Source organism: Rhinopithecus bieti, unplaced genomic scaffold (assembly GCF_001698545.2).
Source record: "Rhinopithecus bieti isolate Rb0 unplaced genomic scaffold, ASM169854v2 scaffold_17655, whole genome shotgun sequence".
In the NCBI taxonomy this organism is placed as follows: domain Eukaryota; kingdom Metazoa; phylum Chordata; class Mammalia; order Primates; family Cercopithecidae; genus Rhinopithecus; species Rhinopithecus bieti.
The window spans coordinates 387,604-412,734 of NW_016809081.1; the positions used below are offsets into that span (position 1 = coordinate 387,604).

General features: G+C 37.9%; 1 protein-coding gene across 11 annotated transcripts in view; it reads right to left on the bottom strand.

The window, feature by feature from the left end:
- Positions 1-4,378: 4,378 nt before the first annotated feature.
- CTNNA2 (catenin alpha 2) overlaps positions 4,379-25,131 on the bottom strand; it is a 1,170,559-nt gene continuing 1,149,806 nt past the window's right edge. For 7 of the 11 annotated variants that reach the window (XM_017888532.1, XM_017888525.1, XM_017888528.1 and 4 more), the window contains one exon: positions 4,379-5,640. In XM_017888532.1, the coding sequence (XP_017744021.1) occupies positions 5,353-5,640 (288 nt within the window). In that variant the 3' untranslated portion in view covers positions 4,379-5,352. Of the gene's footprint in view, positions 5,641-20,788; positions 20,930-25,131 lie in introns of all 11 variants that reach the window. The other 4 variants (XM_017888536.1, XM_017888533.1, XM_017888534.1 and 1 more) reach the window with 3 other exon arrangements.

Below are 25,131 nucleotides of genomic sequence, written 5' to 3' on the forward strand. Positions count from 1 at the left end.
CTGATATTAATATCACCACCTCTGTTCCCTTTTGGTTACTATATTTATGAAATATCTTTATTATTTCACTTTCAATCTAATGAAGTTCCTAAATCCAAAGTGAGTCTCTTGTAGACATATACTTGAACATTTGAAAAAAACAGCTACCTATGCCAATTTTGTGGATTGGCTCATCCAAGGGAAGACATTCACTCATCAGCATGGTGTGAAAACTAATGCCTTTTCAGGTAATTTCTAAACATATGTATTTACTGAGCCTCTGTGTGTTCTTCCTCCTTCCCCCAAGTCCCTGTATACACAGCTGCTTTTAAATATCCTATTTTCCTTAAGAGTCTTAGTTCTGATTCTTTTCAGGACCTTAAGTCTTCTATTGTATTCCTCGGCCTCTACTCTGTTGCCTCCAGGACCCCACAAGTCTTGGATTCCCCAAAGCTTTAATGTGTTGTTGTGCCTATCCCCGCTTTCAGGGGAGAAATAAACTATTCCTCTAGGAAGCCACAAAACAGGAAGTTCTACTCTTTTTCTTCCATTGTAAAGGAGAAACTCGTGATAGAGACAGGAGACAGCCAAGGGTCCCTGGAGAAACCCCGACTTCAAGCCTAAAACAGCCTGAAAGCTGAAAAACTGGACTGCTGGTTGTGGATGACACTCCCACTTTCCCAACTGATTCTTTCTGAATAATGCCCACCTGCACACTGGGAGGATGGGGTGGAGCCTCAGAAGATCGTGCCCTTTGCATGGGGGAGGAGCGTGGTCTTGCCTGTTCCTGTGTGGTGACCTGGGATTCAATCAGTGAGGCAGGAAACCTGCAATCAGGACTCTCTCTGGCTTTGCTGAGAGTTGCTCTTTCCTTTTTTCTTTTCACCCAGTACACTCTGCCCTACTCACCCTACAATGTGTCCGCGTGCCTAAATTTTCCTGGTCGTGTGAAAAGAAACTGGTTTCTTCTATAACACTAGGAATTGAGTGGCTTCCCTCCTGAACATGCCAGGGAGGGGGTGGGGGCACAAGTGAGCAGAAATGACCCCAAATTTCCTACCATGTTGAGTGTGGCTTTCTCTTGATGGACATTATCTTAGTTGCTGCAAATTGTTAACTGTTTCTAAAGTTTCCATAAAGCTATTGTGGTTAATATGTTGTTTACTTTGTGTTTCCATGAAGGAACAAGGACCTGAAGCTTCCTAGTCCACCATCTTTCTGATATTACTCCACTACTCTAGTATATTTTGTCAACATTTTCTATATATTTTTTTCCTCTCATTACCTCTAAATGATGCCACAATGTTCAAGAGTAAGCACTGGCCTTTTTAATTGGGTTAATGTGTGATGACACAGCAATAAAAAATCAAATCACTTATAATCTATGACCAGCACATTTAGGAATTATAATTTATCAATTCAAATGACAATATTTTGGTATGCTTATTTAGCTTAAGGATTCTGCTATACACATTACTTTATAGATCTTTATGCCTCACATGAATAAAAGGTGTCCTACACATAACTAATGCCCCAAAATTGATGACCATCATGATGGCATTTGTGTAGTCTATTTCCCCATGGGCTCAAATCATAACCAATTGCTTAGAGAGTTGACTTCTAAGAATCAAGTTGAGTTTATAGTTTTCAACATTTAATGGGATAAAAACTACAAATCGTCTGTAGATATCTTATGATTTCCTGGATACTTTGGGTCCTTAGAAGAATATAACAATTTTGGCTTCCAAAACATCAATCTTAGAACAGTGGGTATAGGAAACAGATTTATATAGTTTCCTCCCATCAGGAGGATCCATCCTGCTGCAGCCAAAAATGCTTCTTTAGAAAATACCTGCAAGTATTTGCTTAGGAATTCTATGTTCCTCAAATATACCATTCTAGTCCATCTTAAAATATCAATTTAATTATTCCTATTTTCTTATTCTTTAATCTCCCTGAAGAAAGTATATACTATAATAGTTCTTTCCCTATATATAGTTATTCAAGAAGTCACTGAAAATCCTTCTGACGTTTCTATCATATATGCCTCTTCTCTCAGCCCCTTTCAGCTCTCATCTCCCCACACATAATTAATTTCAGTGTCATCATCCCACTTAAAAACTCCACCTTTCCTATTGGGTAATGGTCACCCTTGTTTATGACCTTCCTAGTTTAGTTTCAAACTACATGTCCACATTTATACCCCTTAATCTCCTTGATAAATCCTGTGTTCCCTCTGACACTTGTCTTCACATATTAAACTAAGCTGTTCTTCCTTAGATGTCAAACTATCACCCCTCTTGCCAAATTTGCTGATTTATAATTTTCATTCATTCAGAATGTATTTATTTTCTCATTTCCAAGTCCTGCCTCTTCCATTATTCTTACCCAACTACTTTAGTCTTCAATGGGTTTGACTTTACTAGGACCACACAGTAATTTCTCTACCATATTCATTTGGTACTTTGAGTATGATTTCTTGGCACTTTTTTTTTTTTTGTCTATGTGATATGTTCTCAATTAGATTGCATTTTTCTTGAGGACAAGAAATTTACCAACTTCTTTATTGCTTTAATGGTTTCAGCTAAGTGTCTATATTTAATTATCTTTCTGAAGTTACTGTTTTCCTTGATCACAAAAGCAATGATGGATAGTGACGATGCTTATTCAGTAAGCACTGAAATCAGCATACACACACACACACTGTTCATAAGCATGCATTGAAACATTTAATGTTTTATAGGTCAAAGTCAAGGGCATTCTCTATATATTCCTCTGATACCTACTGGCTATTTTTCAGGATTTGCCAAGAAACTTTTAAAACGCAAAACTTCTTGGCTGGTCTGCAAAATATTTGACCCAATAAATAATAATGTATGAATCCAGAAAGTTAATTATGCTAATTACATTTCCTTTGGGGACTTCTGAATGGCATTGGGTTGACTCTTTCTATAGGACCATCATCACTGGATTGATGTACTTTTCTTTCCTGTCTTTAACCCCTTAATATTTCTATTTCCCTAGATCCTGTGGAGAAGGGGGGCTAAAGAGATCTTTCCATTTCTAAAGCATCTGTTAGGGAGGAGAGGAACAGAGTGAGTGGCTCTTGTCAGGAAAAACTTCTCAAAAGGGTATTTTTATCGCTGTTTTGGAGAAATTCAGATTCCTTAGAAAAATAAGCTGCCAAGAACACGCTTTGTTCTTCAGGTCAGTGGGCAAAAATGGCATTCTGGTTTCTTATTACGTCATGGTTATGTGCTAACAGGAAAAGTCACCCATATGTTTAACTAGTGGTGCGGTGCACTCAACCTAGAACCTGGCTCAGTTAAGGCCTTCTTTAAATATCTGTGAGTGTCAGTGGCACCCTCTGAAGGTTTATGCAAATTAATGAAGCAGGCTAGCTATCTGTGATCTAATGATTAGTGTTGAAAATCAGTGTACAGCTTCTGTGGTGGCGCCTCTATTGAAATGTTCTCAGTCTTGGTGGTGCTTTTTTCGGGAGTAGTAAGCAGTGGTTTGAGCAGAATCATTTCTTAATAAAATTTTAGATTAAGCTTTTTCTCCTTCCACACCTCCCTTATAGCTCCTTCCCTTTGGGATCTTGCATGTAAGCTTAGGTGTTCATGACTCCCAGTGTGTTATCACTTTGCTGAGAAAGAAACATGGGTATTTACCAGAAGTCTTTTGGAGACATAGTAATGTGAAAACTTGTAGGAATCATTCCAATGAGAGGAGTTTGCAGAATTCAGGTGACTGGGGGCCTTTTCCCCATTTCTCAGTTCATAGCTGAAATACTATCACCACTTTTTAATGGGACAGAGGTCCTGTTTTCCAGCTTAAAGGGGAAAAGTCTAAAATGAATAAAATATTTTGAAATTAATTGGCTTTTCTATTAAAAAGACTGTCATTTTCAATGCAATATGAAAGTGAATGAAGACAAATGGAAAAACCACAAAATAAATATGTGAACTCTAAAAAGGACAGAATTATTTGGATATCATCTATTTTATCCCTAATCTAAAAACAAACCAAAACATAATGCATTTTTAATGAATTTTCAGGAAGATACTCTAATCTTTATTAAGTACATACTTAAAAAAAGAAAACATACTTGAGATGTCAAGATTAAATGTGTTTATTTCGAGTTAGTGAATACAATGGTATATTAGATACCAGCACTCCAAGCTACACCTATGTATTTGCCTCTAACTTTCACACATTGTCAGTTTCCTTCCCTCTAATATTCCACCACTGGGCCTTCTATTTCTAGCAAAATCATAGTTCAAATTAAAAAAAAAAAAAACAAAGAAAGCAAGATTGGTCACCGTATTGTGCTTCCAGNTTATTTGGATATCATCTATTTTATCCCTAATCTAAAAACAAACCAAAACATAATGCATTTTAATGAATTTTCAGGAAGATACTCTAATCTTTATTAAGTACATACTTAAAAAAAGAAAACATACTTGAGATGTCAAGATTAAATGTGTTTATTTCGAGTTAGTGAATACAATGGTATATTAGATACCAGCACTCCAAGCTACACCTATGTATTTGCCTCTAACTTTCACACATTGTCAGTTTCCTTCCCTCTAATATTCCACCACTGGGCCTTCTATTTCTAGCAAAATCATAGTTCAAATTAAAAAAAAAAAAACAAAGAAAGCAAGATTGGTCACCGTATTGTGCTTCCAGTGCCCCCAGAAGGATTTTAATTGTCTCAAATAGATGTTTATTGTTTTCAGTAAAGGGGGGAAAAAAAAAAAACCATGATCACTAGTAATGGCACAACTAGAAGAGAAAACAGAATGCAGATTAAAAGAAGCATTTTAGGCTGGACTAGTTAATTTCCCCTCAGTTAAAAATCGACATAATGTCACGGATATAGACTTCAAGGTTAAATTGTTCAATTCGTGGGCCACACACTTAAGCGTATTGGCTAGTACATTTTTGCACTGAAACAGAAGCAATACAAGTTTTATATTCTACCATTACACTTCCAAATTTTTCACTTATGAATATACCTGCCAACCTAATGATTCTTGCATGCATTAGTTTGCTTTTGTAGAGTTAAGTTTATTTTCCCCATCCCTCCCACTCCCATAAATGTTGCGCCAATGCGAACTCTGTGCCCAATTTTATGAGAATATTGCAAAGGACAGCTCTGTGCCACCTCAGTACAGGAATGTCCTGTCTCCTTCCCAGGCTACAGATGGATCAGTAGTATTGATCTCATCTCATCGTACATGCAAACAGACACTGTTCCCTTAATTTCCCCATGCCAGAGGCATACGAGCCGGCAGGTATGCATACAAAATGGAATTAAAAGAAAAGAAAGAAAAGATAAAAGCTTTCTTGTTAAAACCTATCGTCCTAGAAGGAATCCATTGCTTTGAATTCACTTAAAGCCTGTACAGGCGAAATGTGTTTCTTCTGAGAACCTCGTCGAACTCGTGTCTGGAATTCTTCAGGCTTTTCTCTTTTCACAAGGGGCTTCTTCTCTGGAGCCTTCATCTTCCAAGACACAACAGGTGAGTTGACAGCTGCTGTCCCATAGACCTTCTGGTATTTGGTTGAGGCCACATAGGATGCTTTCACCGTGAGGACAACAGCATTCATCAGGTTTTTAGCTGCCTGGATAAGCGATGTGGCACTGTCCAGCTACAGTGGGAAAAGAATAAGATACATGTGGGTCAACGGAAGCCCCAAATTCACAAGAGGGTGATGTACTTTCACAGTTAAAACCAAGTTTTCCTCGTGCAAATAAATAGTATTGCTGAAAAGGAGCAAATTATCACAAGTTAAGGTTTCTAAAATCTCAATACAGCTAATGGCAAAGCCCTCATCTTAACAGGAATTCCAAGGTAACAGAAGTTTTCCAAAGTGGAACATCTCATATTATTACATTAGGGTAATTAGCAATGGTGACAATTACTCAAATGTTGGACAAGCATTTGGCAGACACTAAAGAAGCAAAGTTTTAAGGGGTTACATCTCAATTTTATGGCCCGACCAATGGAAGTATCTATCTATAGGCTATTTCTACATCTTGCGCTCAGGGTTGGTGAGGATACGGTCATTTAAGCAGAAGAACAGTCCATGGGTGCTCTTGCTTCTATGAGGTGTTAATTGAGCTTGGAGTATCAATTTAACTATTTATTAACAGGTCCTGAATATACCTTCCATATAAATAGTGATATTATGTCAGGATCTCATAGCATTCAGTGAAACCCTCCCATCCATGCATTAATGAAATATTGAGTACTTATTATGTGCCAAATACTATGATAAGAAATTTGTATTTTCCCACTTAGCTCTCGTTAACAACTCTATGATATAGGCCTTATTGTCATGCCCTTATAGAATGAGAGAGCTGATACAGGCAGAGGTCCAGTAGCTAGCACAGGTTTTAGTCTTTAAAACCTGTGTTACTACTCATCTATACTGCCACTCTGTTGGATAGGATGGCTTTTAAAAATGCCATGACAAGTCACAATTTGAGAATAGGTTTAGAGGCCCATCACAAGACTTTCAGGCCAGGAATATTTTGGGTTACCTTTTTTCTGTCTTTAGTTAGTGTGATGAGTACTGTATACTAGATCATCCAATATGTGCTTCAACCTTCTTTTTGTTCACTGCCTGGGCATAGATGGTGGGGTTACATCTCAATTTTATAGCCCAACCAGTGGAAGTACCTATTTATCTACACACTATTTCTATATCCTGAGCTCAGGATTGGTGAGGCTCAACAATGTATCTCCTAGAATCTCCTTCAGCCAGGATTCTACATGTGACCTAGTGAAAGAGAAGAATTAACAGCTGAACTGCAAATATTATTCCAGCCTCAGGGATGTTTGAGCATTGTCTGATCTTTCATCAAACTTCTCATAACATCAACTAACAAAATATATCAATTACAATTAACTGAAGGAAGCAAAGATGTTCCTAAGTATGCTGTTCCTAGTTGTAGAGATTATTTGTTGTGTAGCCTGTAATTCATGAACTGTAGCTGCATTAAGGCTTCTGGGGGCTAGGTGACTAAGAAAGTGTTTAAACAGAGACTGTAGATTTTATGGTTCTCCCAGCTGACGTAATTCACTTAAGCTTTGTGTGTCATTTCTTATTAACAAAAATATGTCCCATGCAGTATTGAGGTTATCAGAAGTTGCATCTAACACCACTGTGATACTGTTCCTTTGGCTGCTTTTTTGTTCCATATCCCTTATTTAAGCTAAATTAATGTGCTGTGTTTTAAAACATGTCAATCAAATGAGTTCAATTTTTCCATCACCAGAAAAGCTTGTAGTCTGACCAACGGGGAAAACAATGGAAGATGTTTTATATAATTGCTTTGTGAATTAACTCAACCAAATGGATGGAGTAACCCACTTACTTGATCACTTCTATTATGCCATACAAACTGTACATATACCAAAATCACTGCTTAACCCCATACTGTTTAGTTTATACAGCCTAAATTTCTAAAGATAATTAGGGAAAAGCAAACTCTAGGTTATTCTTGTTAACAGGAGAGAAGCCACGCATGAATTAGTGGGGTGGTTCTCAAAGCCTGGTCCCTGAGGTGCAAGAGCATCAGCATCACCTGGGAATCTGTTAGAAATCACATTTATCAGGCCCAATCCAAAATGTACTGAATCAAAACCTTGCAATCTTTGCTTTAACTAGCTAGCCATCCAGGGGGTTCTGATACTTGCCAAAGTTTGAGAACTACTGGATTAATGAAACCTAAAGACTGTCTTGATGGTTTACTTTATCCAATGATTTCAGGACTTCTGTCATACACAAGTTTGGTAATATCATAGCCAGTTATCTCACTGAATTTTACTTTTTTGTCTTTCCCATCTTAGCCCCAGGTAGAAGTGTAAATAATGAAGGACAGAGATGAGACAACGAAATGTCAGAAACAATCAGCAGCAGGTAAGTCATGGTTTCTTTAGAAGCTAAATACCTAACACCTCTGGCCAATGCACAGTTCTTTGTAAGTCTGTCAGGTTTCAAAAATGACTAAAGTTAATTCATAAAATTAGTTAATTCTGTTGTGTGCTATGAGTAAATAAAGGGTAAAATATGACAGGGACGTTTGGTTGATTTGCTTTGGGCAACAGAATTAGTAGAAGTAGAACAAGCTGATACATTGCTACTAAATGGTCCCCAAAGAGTGTCTCTTGGGAGAACTGAGTTGCTCTGAAGAGAAGGGATTACAAGTAAATTTGGAGATTTTTACCACAGATTCCATTTTCAGATAGATGGTGTTTAATTCTGCAGCAAAAATACCAGAGCCTGCCTCTTCCTTCAGAACCCCTTTGCTTTTCAAGCCTGATGCAGGAATCCTGTAAATAAACCTAATACATAGTTTGAGAGTGAGAAAGCTTTGAAACATTAAGTCAAGAATTTTGTTCAAGCCGCCTGCTAAGGCAGATCTTGAATTTGTAGCAAGGTAAAGTGAGAAGGTGAGAGATCCAGCCAACTAAACTGGAACAAATATTTCCAAAAACAAAAAGTTGAATTTCCAAAGGTTACATTTTGCCCTTTTTTGTAGACCCACTTTCAGATTTAGATCATTATCGGCACAATCACAATTCTTTCCGATTTAAAATGCCTTTCCAAAATGGTACCAAAACTCTGCTTTCTAATTGGCAAGTGTTGGCTAAAAATTCACTTCCTAAAGAAAAGATACTAGAATAAAGCTGCATGGCAAGATTTTTTAAATACAAAGCTTAGGAACACTTATTTAACATCATTGCATTCTATTTTGTGACTTACAGTGAATATGTATATGTGAAGTTTTCAAAATAATCAAAATTCAGTGAGCACTTACTACTCGCCTGACATTGACTGAGTCCTTTTAATTGTGTGATTTAATTTTCAAAAATTCTTGAAGTAGGAATGATTATTACTCCCCATTTAAAAAGTGAGGAAGTTGAAGCTTAGGGAAGTAACGGAAGTTGTCCCTGCAGTCATTGGCAAAGTAGGGGTTAGGATCAGTACCATCTCTCTCCAAAGCCCACTCATCTGAACCCCATCATGGAGCAATATTCCCCCAAAACATCACTTTATCTCTCAGGTCTTGTTCTTTAGTTATTACCTATCCAAAATGAACTCGTTTTTACGAATGAACAGGCTGGAAGCCTGTCCTCTAAACCGGGCAACATCCTTTTAACATCATGGCTATGTCTGACAAGTGCCTCATCTCTCCCAATCTGTGATTCTTTGTCTCATCCTCACAGCCCAAATCCTCACTGAGTAGCCTCTGGCCTCAGGTATGTTGCTGCCTAGAGCTCAGCCCTTTCTTGTTCTTCCTGGCCTCGAGTCACCCTTATGGAAATAGAGACTGGAATCTGATCTTTGCTAATTTGTCCCATTACTCTGAAGCACATTTATACTAGGCAGGGCTCAGCTACTCTTATTAGTCAGCTAATCCTTTACCTGGTCCAGTGTTGCTAGTTTTAAAATGGCATCAAAATTCAACCACCTCTCAGCCCTTCCTCAAGCTGACCTGAATAAGACATATCCACCTTTTCCTAGTTAAGGGTCTTTTGTATTCTTATAGGATATCCCATTAAGTTCCTGTATCTAACCTAAGAGAAACTGCTTATTTTCAGCTAGTTTAAATAAAAACAAGAGCATACATTTAACAAATTAGACCATGTGCTGTTTTCTGAACTAGTTTCCTGAGTTTCATTTAATCTCACAACCAGCCCTAAGACAGGTAATAGTATTCTGACCAATTGAGACTTAGAAGCATATAGCTTGCCCATTATCACACTGCTAACATGTGGTGAAGCCAAGATATAAACCCAGGCCATCTAACCACTGAGCCCATGCTCTCACCATTCCTCCATGCTATTTCCCAGAGCCATCCAGAGCAGATGAATCCTCAGCCCTCAAAATCTACTAAGATCTGCTACACTCATTCTCCCTATTCCATCCCATGGGTGTCTGCTGTCCCTAACCACAGGAATTAGACTTCTCCTAATTGTTATGATTATTTTAAAATATCAAAATATTATATTTAAAAGAAAACAGATGTTTCCTCACATCTTGTGCTATTATAGTCCATGAGAAGAAAATAGGGGCAGGAGAGCTGTTTTATAGGCCTTTCTATAGGACATTGTCTTTTTTCCCCCCGCCTCTATTCCTACTCTTCCTAATACCACTCAACTTCTAATAGAGTTCTGCTCTCTATACTCCCCTCATTTTGTATTTTGAATGGGCAGAAAGACTGGAGCAAAGACTTATCTGAATTGTGACTCTTTCATTTATTGATATTTGTGTAGCCTAATTCCTTATATCATCAAAGCTGAAAAACATCATAAGTATTTGAAATGACTCTTGTACAGCTTATGTTATCAACTGAATATTTGTGAAAGCCTATGTCCTTAGCTGCATGCTACTTCATTCACACAGGACTTATGTTGCAACAGGCGTTCAGTTTCAACAGAAACAGAATTCGACTGCAGAAGTCAACTACATTCTTTCAAAGGAAAGTGCAACTACACCTCTTGAAATGCTGAATTATCACTGACTTTTTATCCTCCAGTGTATCCCTACATTTTTCCATCTACACATTCATCCAAGTATTTCTTCAGATGCCTATTGAATACTTTTTGCCAACTACTGTGCTTAAGTGTTGGGTATGGAAACACAAATAGACAAAAGCACTGAAATACAAGAGCTCGCAGTACAATGAGAAAAACAGACACAAACTAAAGGTTTTAATATGGTATATAGTGTTTCAGTAGGATGCGAGATGCTAAATGTACAAAAGGAATAGGGATTTACCTTGAGTCAGGTAGGGATAGGAGAGGGGAAAAAAAGCTTCATTGTGAGCATATCTAAACACTCTTTAGTAAGAGGGTGTTGGTGACTGAATGGTTAACAGTGATAAGGAAGGACAATTCTCAAATACCTGACTAGTCCAACTTGGTATACGTCAATGCTCTTAACTGAGATTGTGGAAATAAGAAGGATGTTGAAGTGCTGCAATGCTGAGTATAACTCTGGACATACTGAGTTTGAGTGTGTGTGTTACACTTAGGTGGTTTACCAGAGGGCCAATTGTATTTATGGGAGTAAATATGAAAAAATCACATTTTGCTTATATTGATCTTCCCAATTGTTTCATATACGGTGGTAGTCTGCATACTGTAGGTGTATAAAATATGTTTGATTTCATCCTTTCATATTCCTTATTGTTTTTACAAAGATTAAATAATACAATCTAAATCAAATATTAAATCCACACACCAGGCCAAAAGGTTCAATAAATTTATGAAAAAATTTCTCAGCCTAAGACCTTTAAAATCAATATTAATATCCTTTTAATAATCTAAGATATAATATCATCAACAAGTATTTTACTTGAATAGAAAATAACCTTCCTTGGTTATGTAGGAAATAGTTAAGTAATTAGCAGTCTTTTACCCTTCAGAATGGTGAACTTCCTGGGGTCAAATGGAAATCAAATAAATGCTATGTAGTAAAAGCTTGCTTTAAAAACAAATAATAGTATTGTCAAAAGTAAAAAATACTATAAACAGGTAGGGGACACATTGCAGATGATATCACATAGTAAATGTCTTAGAATGTTAATTTGTAGAGGCTGGGCATACGATTAAAGAAGAGAATTGGGATGTGAATGTGTGTTGCGAGTTCATACATTTACAATATGCATGGAGAGAGATCAATTTGCAGGTTGTATGTCTTTTTTCAAAAATCTGGTCATCTAGTAACAAAAATTAATGAAACAAATGGCAGTTCATGAAAATCCAAAGTACAAAGCAATCTGTCATTGGATTAAAAATAATGCAAATGTCATGGGACTGCTGGCTAAGCTAAATAGAATAAAATAAGCCAAATCCATGTGGAAGGTGATTTTGAAATAAAATAACTGAGGTGTTTGCTTTGATTCCTTCAAATGGCTTAGAAATATCTGGAAGAAGGAATCAGTTCCATCTGGGCCTTGCTATTTTATTTTCATTATTGTAAGTCAGAGCCAATAACACTAATGATTTTGATAATGCTAAAATATGTGTAAAGTCAACTTTAGCCTTTTGCAATATTTTAAAATGGGAATAACATGGCTTTAACATATAAGAACAAGAACGATTTTGATGGGGTTATTCTAAACATGTTCAGACCTAGAGTAGGTTTTCAGGGGAGGAAGCTGTGATGGGAGAATTGGCAATAAATTGAAAGCAAACACCTCAAGAAAACTGGAATCTTTCCACTGGAGCTGGTCATTTATTTATATTTAAACTGTTATCTCCCTCAAAGGAGTCACAAATTGCTTGCAAGGAAAAAAAATTTTTGCTACAAGTCAGCTTTGCTGTTAATGAATTGGAGGTTAGAAACCCAGAGCATTGGAGCCTATTATCCTCCAAGAAGAACATTTCATATTTTAAAAATCCATGAGGCTTTGAAGACATATTTGATGTCCTTAGAAACTGTGACACATTTGAAATACCTTGAAATATCTGTGTACATTTTCCAGAGTCTATATCCATAACACTTTTTAAAAAACTCTAGAAAGTCCAGGGTAATATGTAACTCAGGTAAACAAAGACATGGTGAAAAGGTTCAGCCTAATCGCATCTTTCCCCACTTAAGCTACCTCAGAATGTTTATATGCTCACAAAAAGACAATTTCCTTGATAGCAAGCTCTCAATTCTCTGTTGGAGTCTACTTACTCTTTCTCATCAAACAAACTGTCATCCATAGTGTCCATGGCAGGCATTATTAATCAATCAGGCACCTTGCTCCCTCAGAATCTGCTAAATAGCGTGGGAAAGGAAACTTATTTACCTCTCAAGAGGGCACATTTTAACAGGGTTGTCCAAAAAAACTTGATTCTATTTATGGCACAGATACATCATCCATTGTATCGCTACTTGTATATTTGAATTAACTTGTTTGATTTCTATTGTTTTCTTTACTAGCTATCAAATATTGTTTGATAGTGACAATTTTTTTTGAGATGTTGTCTTGCTGTCACCCAGGCTGGAGTGCAGTGGCACAATCTCAGCTCACTGCAACCTCTGCCTACCAGGTTCAAGCAATTCTCCTGCCTCAGCCTCCTGAGTAGGTGGGATTACAGATGTGTGCTGCCATGCCTGGCTAATTTGTGTGTTTTTAGTAGAGACTGGGTTTCACCATGATGGTTAGGCTGGTCTTGAACTCCTGACCTCATGATCCGCCCACCTCAACCTCCCAAAGTGCTGGGATTATAGGCGTGAGCCACTGTACCTGGCCAACAAATATTTTTATCTAAAAGATGTTGCGTTTACACTTTTGTTTCCACAGCTGATTTTTAGGGACATATTGTGCACTTTTTTGTACTAATACCATATTATAATTTGCTAATTAAGGAGAAGATTTAAGTATTAACAGAAATGCAAAACATTTAGGGGATTTTAAATCAGGTGATAAAAATTGGCTGCATATTTTAACAAGGAAGGATGGTGTTAGTAAAAGTGCGCATCACAGATATGTTGTATTTATTGTTTTTTTTTTTTTTTTTTTTTTTTTTTGAGACAAAGTCTCGCTCTGTCACCCAGGCTGGAGTGCTGTGGCCGGATCTCAGCTCATTGCAAGCTCCGCCTCCCGGGTTCATGCCATTCTCCTGCCTCAGCCTCCCGAGTAGCTGGGACTACAGGCGGCTGCCACCTCGCCCGGCTAGTTTTTTGTAGCTTTTAGTAGAGACGGGGTTTCACCGTGTTAGCCAGGATGGTCTCGATCTCCTGACCTCGTGATCCGCCCGTCTCGGCCTCCCAAAGTGCTGGGATTACAGGCTTGAGCCACCGCGCCCGGCCGTATTTATTGTTATAAAAAACAAAACAAAACTTCAAGGCTGGGCATGGTGGTTCATGCCTATAATCCCAGCATTTTAGGAGGCCGAGGTGGGCGGATTACTTGAGGCCAGGAGCTCGAGACCAGTCTGGTCAACATGGTGAAACCCCATCTCTACTAAAAATACAAAAATTAGCCAGGCGTGTTGGCAGGTGCCTGTAATCCCAGCTACTGGGGAGGCTGAGGCAGGAGAATCACTTGAACCCAGGAGGAGGAGGTTGCAGTGAGCTGAGATGGAGCCACTGCATTCTACCCTGGGTGACAGAAAGAGACTGTGTCTCAAATAAAACCACATTAAAAGAGTTAATATTGCAACACATACTGATCCCTGATAAGTGAAATTCTATGTGATAACTTCTGAAGAGTTTCTAATTCCAAGGGTATTCCCATTTGACAACAGGATTTGTAAAGCAAATATTTTCCAGCTCTAAGTAATGGATCAATTACACAGAAAAGAGGACGAGAGGTCTGTTACCTTTCCTTCAGGGCTTCCTTTAAGTAATGCCAGAGAATCAGCCAGTGCTGAAGGCCAGTTGTTAGGAAATCTGCATGGAATGGCTCAAGATTAAATTGGCAAAGACCTTAGCAGAAAGGCACTGCAGGCTCAGTCAGGCTAAGAAAAATTTCTCAGCCTTGCTGAGAAATTTACCAATTGGCTCTCTGGTAACTTTCTCAACTGGACATATTTGTGTCTTCATTTTTAATTCATTTAGGTAGGTAGTAGTGCTTCATAGTTGGCCAGTCCACTGATTAACTGTCTTCATTTGCATTTTTTCAATTATAGGTAAGTAAACCTTGGGGACTCCCATGAAAGCTTAATTATAGTCAACAAATTTCCTAAATATGGCTTAGAGCCATTTCTTTTTTCTCACCAATAAAGGCAGAACAATTTTTGCTCAACCCAAAACAAGGCATTCTTTCTAACATGGAAATCTTGAAGATAAGTGGGAGTGCTGACAGGTTGGCCCTTGGAAAGTTAGGAACAGAGACACCTGTTCCTCTAACCAGTCTCCGCCTTCTTTTCCTATACTTCTTCTTTCCTTGCTTCCTTTCAACACCCTCCCTTATCCCAACCCTTCAGGATCTCCTGCCAGAGACCTCCTCTAAGTTATTGGTTTCCATGTAACAAAAAACTCATGAGGAATTATGCAACAAAGAGAAGAGCCAACAGGCTTTCAGGCACCTCCCATAATTGGGAAATATTCTTGGGCAGAGAGACAGTCCTTATGTCACATGAATACGTAAGGCATTAACTGTTCATCTTGTCATCCCTGATTTTGTGCATCAGCATGTCTTGATCACCCAAGGTTTATGTCTTATAAATAATTCTGCAAGGAGCTAAGCCTCCTTTTTACCTTACCGATAGGAGAGCCAGCTAGCAGAGCATCAACCCCTTTGATCCCTCTATTTCCACCTTTCTCCCTCCCTAGGTGGTATCATCATGACCATAAGACAAATGTAAGAGGAACCATTGTCTAAGAACCCAAGAGAAGTACATTTTCATAAAGTGGATCAAAGTGCCACTAAATGACCCTGCTCGTATGAACGTGGTATCTGCTGCTAAGTACTGAAGGCCATTTAATAACTTGCAAAATGGCTCCTACCCTCCAGCATGCAATGCATAATCACTGAGAGAAAAGTAGACTAGACGAGTCAAAGGCTGTGGTTTGGGTGCAGGTTGGTGGAGTACTGTGCCTGGAAAATGAGCAAAATCTGAAGATCCAGAATGATTCTTCCTCATTTTTTCACTTCCCTTCTCATCTAAGCCCCAGGAGCTATGTCCTAATGTGGCATTATTCAGGGAATGTAAACACCCATGCAGGCTGTGATCCTCTCCTCATCAGGTGTCTAGAAATAGCTAGCCAAAGTCTCTGTTGCTACTGAGGTCCAGGATGAGGAGAGAGCAGAGCAATTCCGTTCCCATTGAGTGTTTGCTGCCTCTCCTTGGGACCCCAGCCCCTTTTGTGTGATCACCTCTTCCCCACCTCTTTCTTCCTCTCCTGTGCACTCTCTGTCTCTCGTAATACATTCTTACATGCATGCTTTCATCTGTCCTACCTTAAAGCCTGAGTTCAAACCTTGATTGGATGGATCACTAACTATAAGATCTTGAACAACCACTAAACTTACCTCTACCTCATAAAACTTCTTTAAAAGTAAAAATGAAAATGGCACTTTCTAGTCTTATAAAACATTAAATGAGATAATGTTACTGAAGTTGAGTGCCTGGCACATGATAAGCCCTTAACAAATCTCAGCTTTTATTATTACTGTGACCCACCTTTCCTTAAATCACCAAGTGAGTCCAAACATGGTCTTATAAAATTTATATTTCTCTTTTCCTACATCTTCCTTCTTACTTTTTTTCCTTTCAAAGTTTCCCCCATTCAGCATTTTAGACTTTCTTTAACTCTCTTCTTACTGAAGCTACCACCATCTTGGCTTGGTCTCAGTGCCTAAATCTTACAGTTTTAGGGATAAGGAATGGAGAAGTTCATGAGGGGAATAGGAAAATACCAACACTTATGTATCTTTTCTAGCACTATTGAATCCTTTAGATGGAATAAAGGGGTAGTCAAGACTGAGTGCAAGAAAACATAGGAATTCTATGTAAAGATGTGACACCTAAAATATCTAAGAACATTTAGGACTTGGTAAGGAATACTGATAATAGAGAGTCAAGATGGCTCTACTAGAACGTGGAAGAAAGGTAATCTAGCCTGGGAAGCTGATGTTTAAATATCTAATTTGGGAATCATCAAAATAAATACTCCATGTAAAATATTTTATACAACCACTTCAAGGATCTAAACTTCCCCAAATTCTGGCTACTCATTTTGGTTAAGAATATCATTTATAAATATTTCATATTAAAAAACAAATGGTGTTACCTCGTAAAGGATGACACCTTACTTCATTGACTCTGAGTATACACTGTTGTCAGACCCCAGTTGAGATTCCTTACTACCCCTAAAAGGGAGCCCCTTCTTGTTTGGAAGTGCCCACCAAACATTGAAGGCCAAATCTCCCAAAGCCCTGGGTTTATTTCCTTTGAAACACCAACACTTGGGTTCCCTAGCATTGTTTCCTAAATCTTTAACTGCATTTTGCTACAAAGCGGGTTATAAATGCATAATTTTTAATCTTTTATTTGGTCTTAAACCACTGAAGCCAGCATCCACCATCTCCAGCTAAGAATGACCTTATCTCAGCATCTAAGTCCACCAATAAATTCCCAGTTTCAAATCTACATATTCTTTAGGATTACTTGAAAATCGCATCCAACTAGCTTCCCAGAACATAAGCACAGCCATCTTGCTGCCTTTGGTACTGCTGTGCACACATTTATTAACCAAATAAGGTAGCAAATGTCAGGTTATATGAAAAGACCTTCCAAAGAACAAATCCAAGGTTACTGAAAAGGACAGTGCCTGGGCTAATGGCTGTAAAAGTCAGGAAAAGGCAAGAAGATACATACCAAAAAAAAAAAAAAAATAGCAATGGGCATCCTCAAGACAACCCATACTTGTCAATGCTCTAAGCCCTTTCTAGAACCAATAAAACAAGGATGATTAGTGTGTGACACACGTACTGCCATTTCTTCATTGGTATCCTTAATAGATATGCCCAATCAATCAGGACCTTTTTTCCTACTGAACCTAGCCATGGTCTCAGCATTCTTCTCAACATATAGCTCAGTCAAACACCAGCAATTGGTGAGAGTTAGCAATCAAGATGATACCATTTACCATATCCAATATGGGCCTTCTATACAGAACTGTATAGGAGAGGGCTATGATTTGACTCATGTCACCTGTGCAATCATTGCTCCAATTAATAGTATATTAATATCACTTCTACCTCTAATATAATTTCTCCTCACATAATTCATAAAGAATGAGCTCTTAACTATAGCACAGAAAACTGAAGTGAAATGTTAGACACACATGTAGCTATACAAAATAATTCACTACATTAACCTAAAATTTCAACTCTTTTTTCATTACAGAAATTAAGAGGAAATGCTATCATCATTTAAGGGCTCATAAGAGGTCGTTAGTACAATCGTTTAAAAATCAGTAATTTTAATTAAATTAGTTTTAAATTTGAGCAGTTGATCCATGGGTTTTAATAATTGAACGCTTTTTTTTTTTTTCTGTCTACTTTAAAATTTTTTTTGAGTAGACACAGAATAAATGCCCTCCAAATCATTTTCTTTCTTCCTGGTCACTGCTCTTTCCATTGTGAGCTATAAATCCACCACTAACATTAACACAAATTCAAATAATTTTCAAATGATTACCGTGTACATGATCACAGATGCAGGTAGGGGTTTTCTATTACTTTTAACAATGAGTTGTAACCATTCTATTATCTATCTTCCATCTAAATTGTACTTCCGGTTCTTTCTATAAAAGTCAGGGAAAGGCAAGAAGATACATAAAAAAAAAAAAGCAAAGGGCATCCTCAAGACAACCCATACTGAGTTCAAACCTTGATTGGATGGATCACTAACTACAAGATCTTGAACAACCACTAAACTTACCTCTACCTCATAAAAGTTCTTTAAAAGTAAAAAACTCTTCCCCACCTGAGATACCTGTAAGGCTTGCTCCCTCACATCCATCTGATCTTTATTCAAATATCAGTTATCTTCACAAAAACCACCACTTGACATGAAGAGAATGATCTAAGCATCTGTAAGCCTTTTCTTGTGGACTGTTCCCAAACTTCCAGAGACAGTGAGAGCTCTATGATTAACTCCACCCTTGCCCCAACCTGATCCTTTTGCAGTCCTCTTCATCTGTTATTGGCAACACAGTTCTTCCCACTGCTTTGGTTAAATACCCAGAATCTTATGCTACAACTGTTTTCTCCAACTCAACATTTAATCTGCCATCATGTCCTGTCAGCAACATCTTCAAAACATATCTATTACTTGGTCTCTTTTCATCTTTTTCACTCTTATCCACGTGGCCAACTCATCAGAACCTCTTACTGGCTTGTTGCTAAAGCTTCCCCTAACTAGTTTCCTTGCTTCCCACCCTTTACCCCGTTTATTCTCAAATGTAAGCCAGAACGATCCTGTTACATGAACTCAATATCACTTAACAACCTGGAGTGGCTCCTCAATCACAGACTGAGTTAAATCCAAATCTATCAAAATGGTCTTCACCATGGGGCCCAATACGTGTGATTTTGCTCTGATTAACTCAACTCCTAAATACTGGTTTCTTGTTTACTGCTCAGAAAGACCAGTCATGTTTGCAATGCAAGGCCTTAGCATTTACTATTTCTTCTGCCTAGAAAACTCTTCCCCACCTGAGATACCTGTAAGGCTTGCTCCCTCACATCCATCTGATCTTTATTCAAATATCAGCATCTTGGTGAAAACTACCCAAGCCATACTTTTGAAATTGCAGCTCCATTTCCATCCTTATACCTCAACTTGCCATACTTTCTCTATTTTAACATTCTTATATCCTCATATTTTTATGTTTCTTGTTCACTACCTCCCATTATATCCCAAACATCTAAAACAGTGCCTGGCATATGGGTCCTCCATAAATATTTGCCGAGATGTTGTTGAAGCATTGTAATTTTATGGGTGGGGAAATAGGACATGAAAGGCTTGTCCAAAGACACAAAACTAGGGCACAATGCCTAGTTCAGTATCCATTCTTATCACCTATTCATTCTTCCAAATGCATGAGATTGTCAGGAGAGTGGAATTCGGAGAAACAAAAGTGAAAGTAAACTTTAGCCAAATTGCAATACAAATCTATGTCCTCTTCCTTTTACTGTATCTTGCATGTTAGCATTTCAAGATCAGTCTTTGCTCAAAAAAACAGCCACAATTTAAATCATTTAATTTTTGCTTTGTTTATAAAATACTGATATTTCTTTAAAAATCATCTCCTCCATTAATAGCACCAGCATCTAAGAGGCACAGAATTATATGCTTGCTAGATATAGTGCTTGTGCCTTAATAAATCGATCTTCATAAGATGTGCAAGTTGAATACCATCATTCCTGCTTTTTATATATGAGAAAATCAAAATAGAGAAAAGTTAACTTTTTTGGGTCTACTTGAAGGCTCATAAAATTCATATCTGGGTAGAACATGCAGTCTTCTTTGACCAGGCAGATCTCCCATAGGCTTTTCCTGCCCTGTCTTTATTCCTGGCTATTGATGTCATTTATGTGGAGGGAAACACGCCTTATGATGTGTTTTAACTGTTCACAAGTGTGAGTCAAGTGACAAAACAGTAATGAGGTGAACTTCCTTAAGCCATAACAGGAGAAAAGTTGTACAAACTTCCAATCTTGCAATCATGATTCACCTGAGATATGAATTAGTCAAGTAGCAGGGAACATCATCTTCTACTTTTTCATTTTCTTGCCAGCAACCAACAAAACTGTCTACATGTTCACAGAAAACTTGATTAAATACAACTTCTAATTCTCCTTATCCCTAAACATTATATACCACTTATTTATAAAAAAATTTAAAATCTTTTACAACATAATCTTTTAATGTGTCATGCAGCACACACCATGAAATGTGAGACTGATAATATAATTTATAAAGAACCTAATACATATTACCTGTTATCATCTATACCATCTGAAACATGCTATTCCCTGTATTTCTTGTTTTTCCACTAGTCTACAGAGCACAGAGATACCAGCACCATCCTTACACTGCACAAAGAACAAGATAATACATGAGAGAAACTGGCTCTAAGTCTTGGCTGTCCCAGTTACTAGCTGTGAAAGTTTGGACACTCTGTAATCTCTTTGAGTTTCTATTTTTTCAATTGTAAAAGGGGGTTAATAACAATATACTTTTGTGAGTTATTCTGAGGTCCAAGTGAGAAAATAAAGTACTTGTTAAATTTTAGAGAAGTCTGTGACTATAAAAGATTATTACATCACCTCTGGGTACCTTTGGGAAGTTCTTTTGGGATCTTCATTTTAATTTATTAGAACTCCTTGGTGCCTCAGGCCCAGGGTCTTCGCTCCACAGGAGAGGGTATTCCAACAGATGACCAGCATAGCATGAGGGCATGATAAGCCCTAGCAAAACAAGAGAAAATTACTTCTAAAAGAAGTTTTCTTCTTCCACCTGAAGTACTCATGGGGTAAGCCTAGTTATAATCTTATCTTTTTCCAATTACAGAGAATGGTCAGGAAATACAGTTTCCAAAATATAGAACACAGGAAACATGCTTGGGGCCCTTAAATTTGGCTTTGCAGTGCAGCACAAAAAGAAAAAAAAGTCAACCAAAAAATGAAGGTAGACCATTCTTTCAATAGGAGCTGTCAGCTCATTGATGAGCCTGTCCTTGGTGATTCCACCTTAAATCTGGTTGCCATTTATTCTAGAATCAAATCATTACTTATTTACTGCTTTGTCCTCCAAGACTTTGTGTGTGTGGTCATGCTGTCATAGCTAGATTTCTGGGTCTTAATGAATAAGTACCTTTTTGCCCCCTTTACTCATATGTTCGCCACTAAGGCTAGAACCATATAAATCATACTGGGATTTGCTGTGCAAATGGGGATTATGGAGATGGTCTGTGCTGTGAAGGATTCTCTTATGTTTGCTCGGTGCAGGCTGTCCCTGAACATCAATTATTTATCAGTCGGCTGGTCTTATGCATCAATTTAATAATCAATAAAAGTTGATTAGCACTTGTCTACTGGTTAATATACTTTATTTTTTTCAAGATTCAAAACATATTGAACCTCCCAACCAATTAAATCTCTACTATATGCTACTATCACTTAATTCTCACCAAAAAAAAAAAAAAAAAAGTGCTACATCACTTTAGGCACATCATTCGACAGATAGGAAACTGAGGCTTAGGGAGGAAGAACTTGCTACCTAATAGACAATTACCAGGGATTCAAGCGCATGACCTCTGTCCTCAGGTATAGTGCATTATCAATATACCACAGTTCCAACTGCCTTTAAATAAAAGATGTAAGGTGGTTCTCCTAACAAGCCAGGATACTTCTCCATATAGGTGCCTGCCAGGGCTTGGCCTAATTGGAACCTTCTAGTCTGTTTCTCCTGGAGTGAATGTACTTTAGGGAAAATTCAGCAAAAGCGCCAAAGGGTTCCCTTCAATCTAAAACTGGAAATATCATCTCTTTGGTCCAACAAAGAGCCTCTGTGGATGGACAACATATTGTCTGTTCCCTTGCAACAAGGATGGGTTATACAAGAAACTTTCAAAACAACAGATTAAAGGAAATTGAATCCTCAGAGGACTGGAAATGCATAATAGTGCTGCTAAAAAAAAAAAAATTAAAAAATATTAGTGGTTTATTTGAAAGAAAGCCACAAGTTCATGAAACTGGAAAATTTCCTTGAAAAAAAAAGGACTACCTTTAACTTCCAACAAGATGATAACTTTTAACCAAGGAACAAAGATAAACATTAAAGGGTTGTAGAGGGTATGATACAGTATCTTATACCCACTGAAAATCATGCTTAAGATGAAAGTTTCCTCATGGCACAATTGCTATCTTAGAGTCTCTGTGAAGGTAGCCTTTGACAAAGTTAAATCACCTCCATATTTATTACACGATGTAAAGGTTGCCTCATTATTCCTTTACCTGATACATTAAAAAATGCCAGGAAAAGTTATTCAATTATACTACAGGTATATCTTTGAAAGAAAGCATGATTTCTGTTATATCTGAAGTCACTGCCTGTTACAGTTCTCCAATTTTCTTTTAAAAAATGAATGCTAAGCCATGCAACTTCTTCAGCTTCTACCTACAACTTGCTTGGTTTTTAGGGCTCACCCAGCACTAATTTCAGCATTGCAGAGTTACTCATCATCATAATATATATGAACAAATACAGAAACAATTTGAATCTCTAGGGAATCCTTAGCCTTATGTTCTTAACATTATTAAAACTATTATTTTAAGTATCACTTTAGTTTTTTCTTATTTTTTAAAATGTAGTTACTCATTCTCTCACCATGTAAAAATTTATTTTTGAGACGGAGTCTTGCTCTGTCGCTAGGCTGGAGTGCAGTGGCGCAATCTCGGCTCACTGCAACCTCCATCTCCCGGGTTCAAGCGATTCTCCTGCCTCAGTCTCCCGAGTAGCTGGGATTACAGGCGCATGCCACCACACTCAGCTAATTTTTGTATTTTTAGTAGAGACGGGGTTTTACCATGTTGGCCAGTGTGGCATCGATCTTTTGACCTTGTGATCTGCCGGCCTTGGCCTCTCCCAAAGTGCTGGGATTTACAGGCGTGAGCAAAAATTTTAAAATGTACAGACAGACTAGGTAAATATGTAATGATATATGAAAAGGTTTTCTAAAAAAGTGATATGAAAACATTTTTACCATTGGGAATAGAAATACATAAGCTCTAAGACAGGAAGATTTGGGGATAACCAGGCAAAGATGCAAATGGAGACCTTTGTAGGAAGGTTATGTCTAGAGGATGACTGTGATAGGCTCTCAGGGGTCTTTCTTTTAGAGAAGTGTACCTCCACCCACTCACACCTGGCTGGAAATGAGGTTGGCAGATAAATCTTGAACTATTTTATCTGCCATCTTCCACCCTTCCAGAGGGAATACGTGAAAGGCTCCATTTAAAGCAGTATGTATATCCTAAGTGAAAGGTCAAGATTTCAACTAGTCCTGTGGTTCTCATCTGCAGGTAATTTTGCCACCCACTCCAGGATACATTCAGCAATGTTTGGAGACATTTGTGATTATCACTGCTGGAGAATAAAAGTTGCTACAGGCATCTAGTTGGGAGAAGCCAAAGATGTTCTTAAACATCCTACCGTGGATAACTACAACAAGCTTCCTATAGTAAAGAATGATCCAAACTAGGCTAGACTGAATCAGCCTAAAGAAGCAAACCCAGTTTCCCTAGAAAAGGGACTAGGAAAGGGATTAAACTGCCCGAAGAAATTCTCACTATAGCCTATATGTTTCTCTTTCCTCCACTTCCTAGACCAGTGTTTTTAAAAGTGTGATCCATGAATCATCTGCATTAGGAACATTTAGGAATAAAATACAGATTCCTGATCCCTTCTCAGAGCTGAGTTTCAGAACTGTGGATTTCAGGAATCTCCATTTTGGTTGGCTATCCATGTGATTCATTTACAGAGTGAAATGTGACAATCACTATTTCACTTCTATTGAAGTTATTCCTTTCTGTATTTTTAACTATCCCCTCTCTGTCAGTGACTCCTCGAGGACTCCGAGTAACAAAAGAATGCAATCTTGATGAGAGCAGATACCTTGGCTGGTTGCTCACTGCTGTTATGTCAAGCACCTTGCTTGGGGTAGACATGATATAAGAACTGGAGGGCACCAATATTATCCAAAACACTATATTGTCTTTTGTGGGCAGAGAAGATAACAAAAAATATCTACTCATTTATTTAGTACACCTACATTCTGGACTCTGTGCTAAATGTATCATGCACATTAATACCATTAATCCTAATAATAACTCAATGAAGTAGATACTAATATCATTTTCCCTTTATCGCTGAGAAAATGGGGCTCAGAGAGGTGAAGCAACTTGCTCAGGTCATAGAGCCAGCTATTGAAAGTCAGCATTCAGTTCTTGTTCCACTTAATGGAGGGCATACACTTGTAACAACTGCACCCCAAGCCTAACTCTTCCCCATGCTTTTCAGATTCCTCATAAGATGGGAATCACTGTACCGGTCAAAGTCTTCATTGGCAGCTTCTATCTGCCAGTATAACTCAGCAAGAGAAGGTTACTGGGAAACAAAGTCCTCCACCTCCCAGAAAAGCTGGTATTCTGTAGGCAGGAGTTACCTATCTTAATTCCCTCAAAAACATAGAAAAAAGCCTTTTAAACTGTTTGCAAAGCAACTAAATATGAGTTTTGAGTTTCAAAAAACTACAAAGAATAGGTTTTGTATAAGGTGTAAGGAAGGGATCCAATTTCAGCTTTCTGCATATGGTTAGGGAATCCTTTCCCTATTTCTTGTTTTTGTCAGGTTTGTCAAAGATCAGATGGTTGTAGATGTGTGGTGTTATTTCTGAGGCCTCTGTTCTGATCTATTGGTTTATATCTCTGGTTTGGTACCAGTACCATGCTATTTTTGTTACTGTAGCCTTGTAGTATAGTTTGAAGTGGGGTAGCGTGATGCCTCCAGCTTTGTTCTTTTGGCTTAGGATTGTCTTGGCTATGTGGGCTCTTTTTTGGTTCCACATGAAATTTAAAGTGTTTTTTTTTTTTTTTTTTTTTTTTTTTTT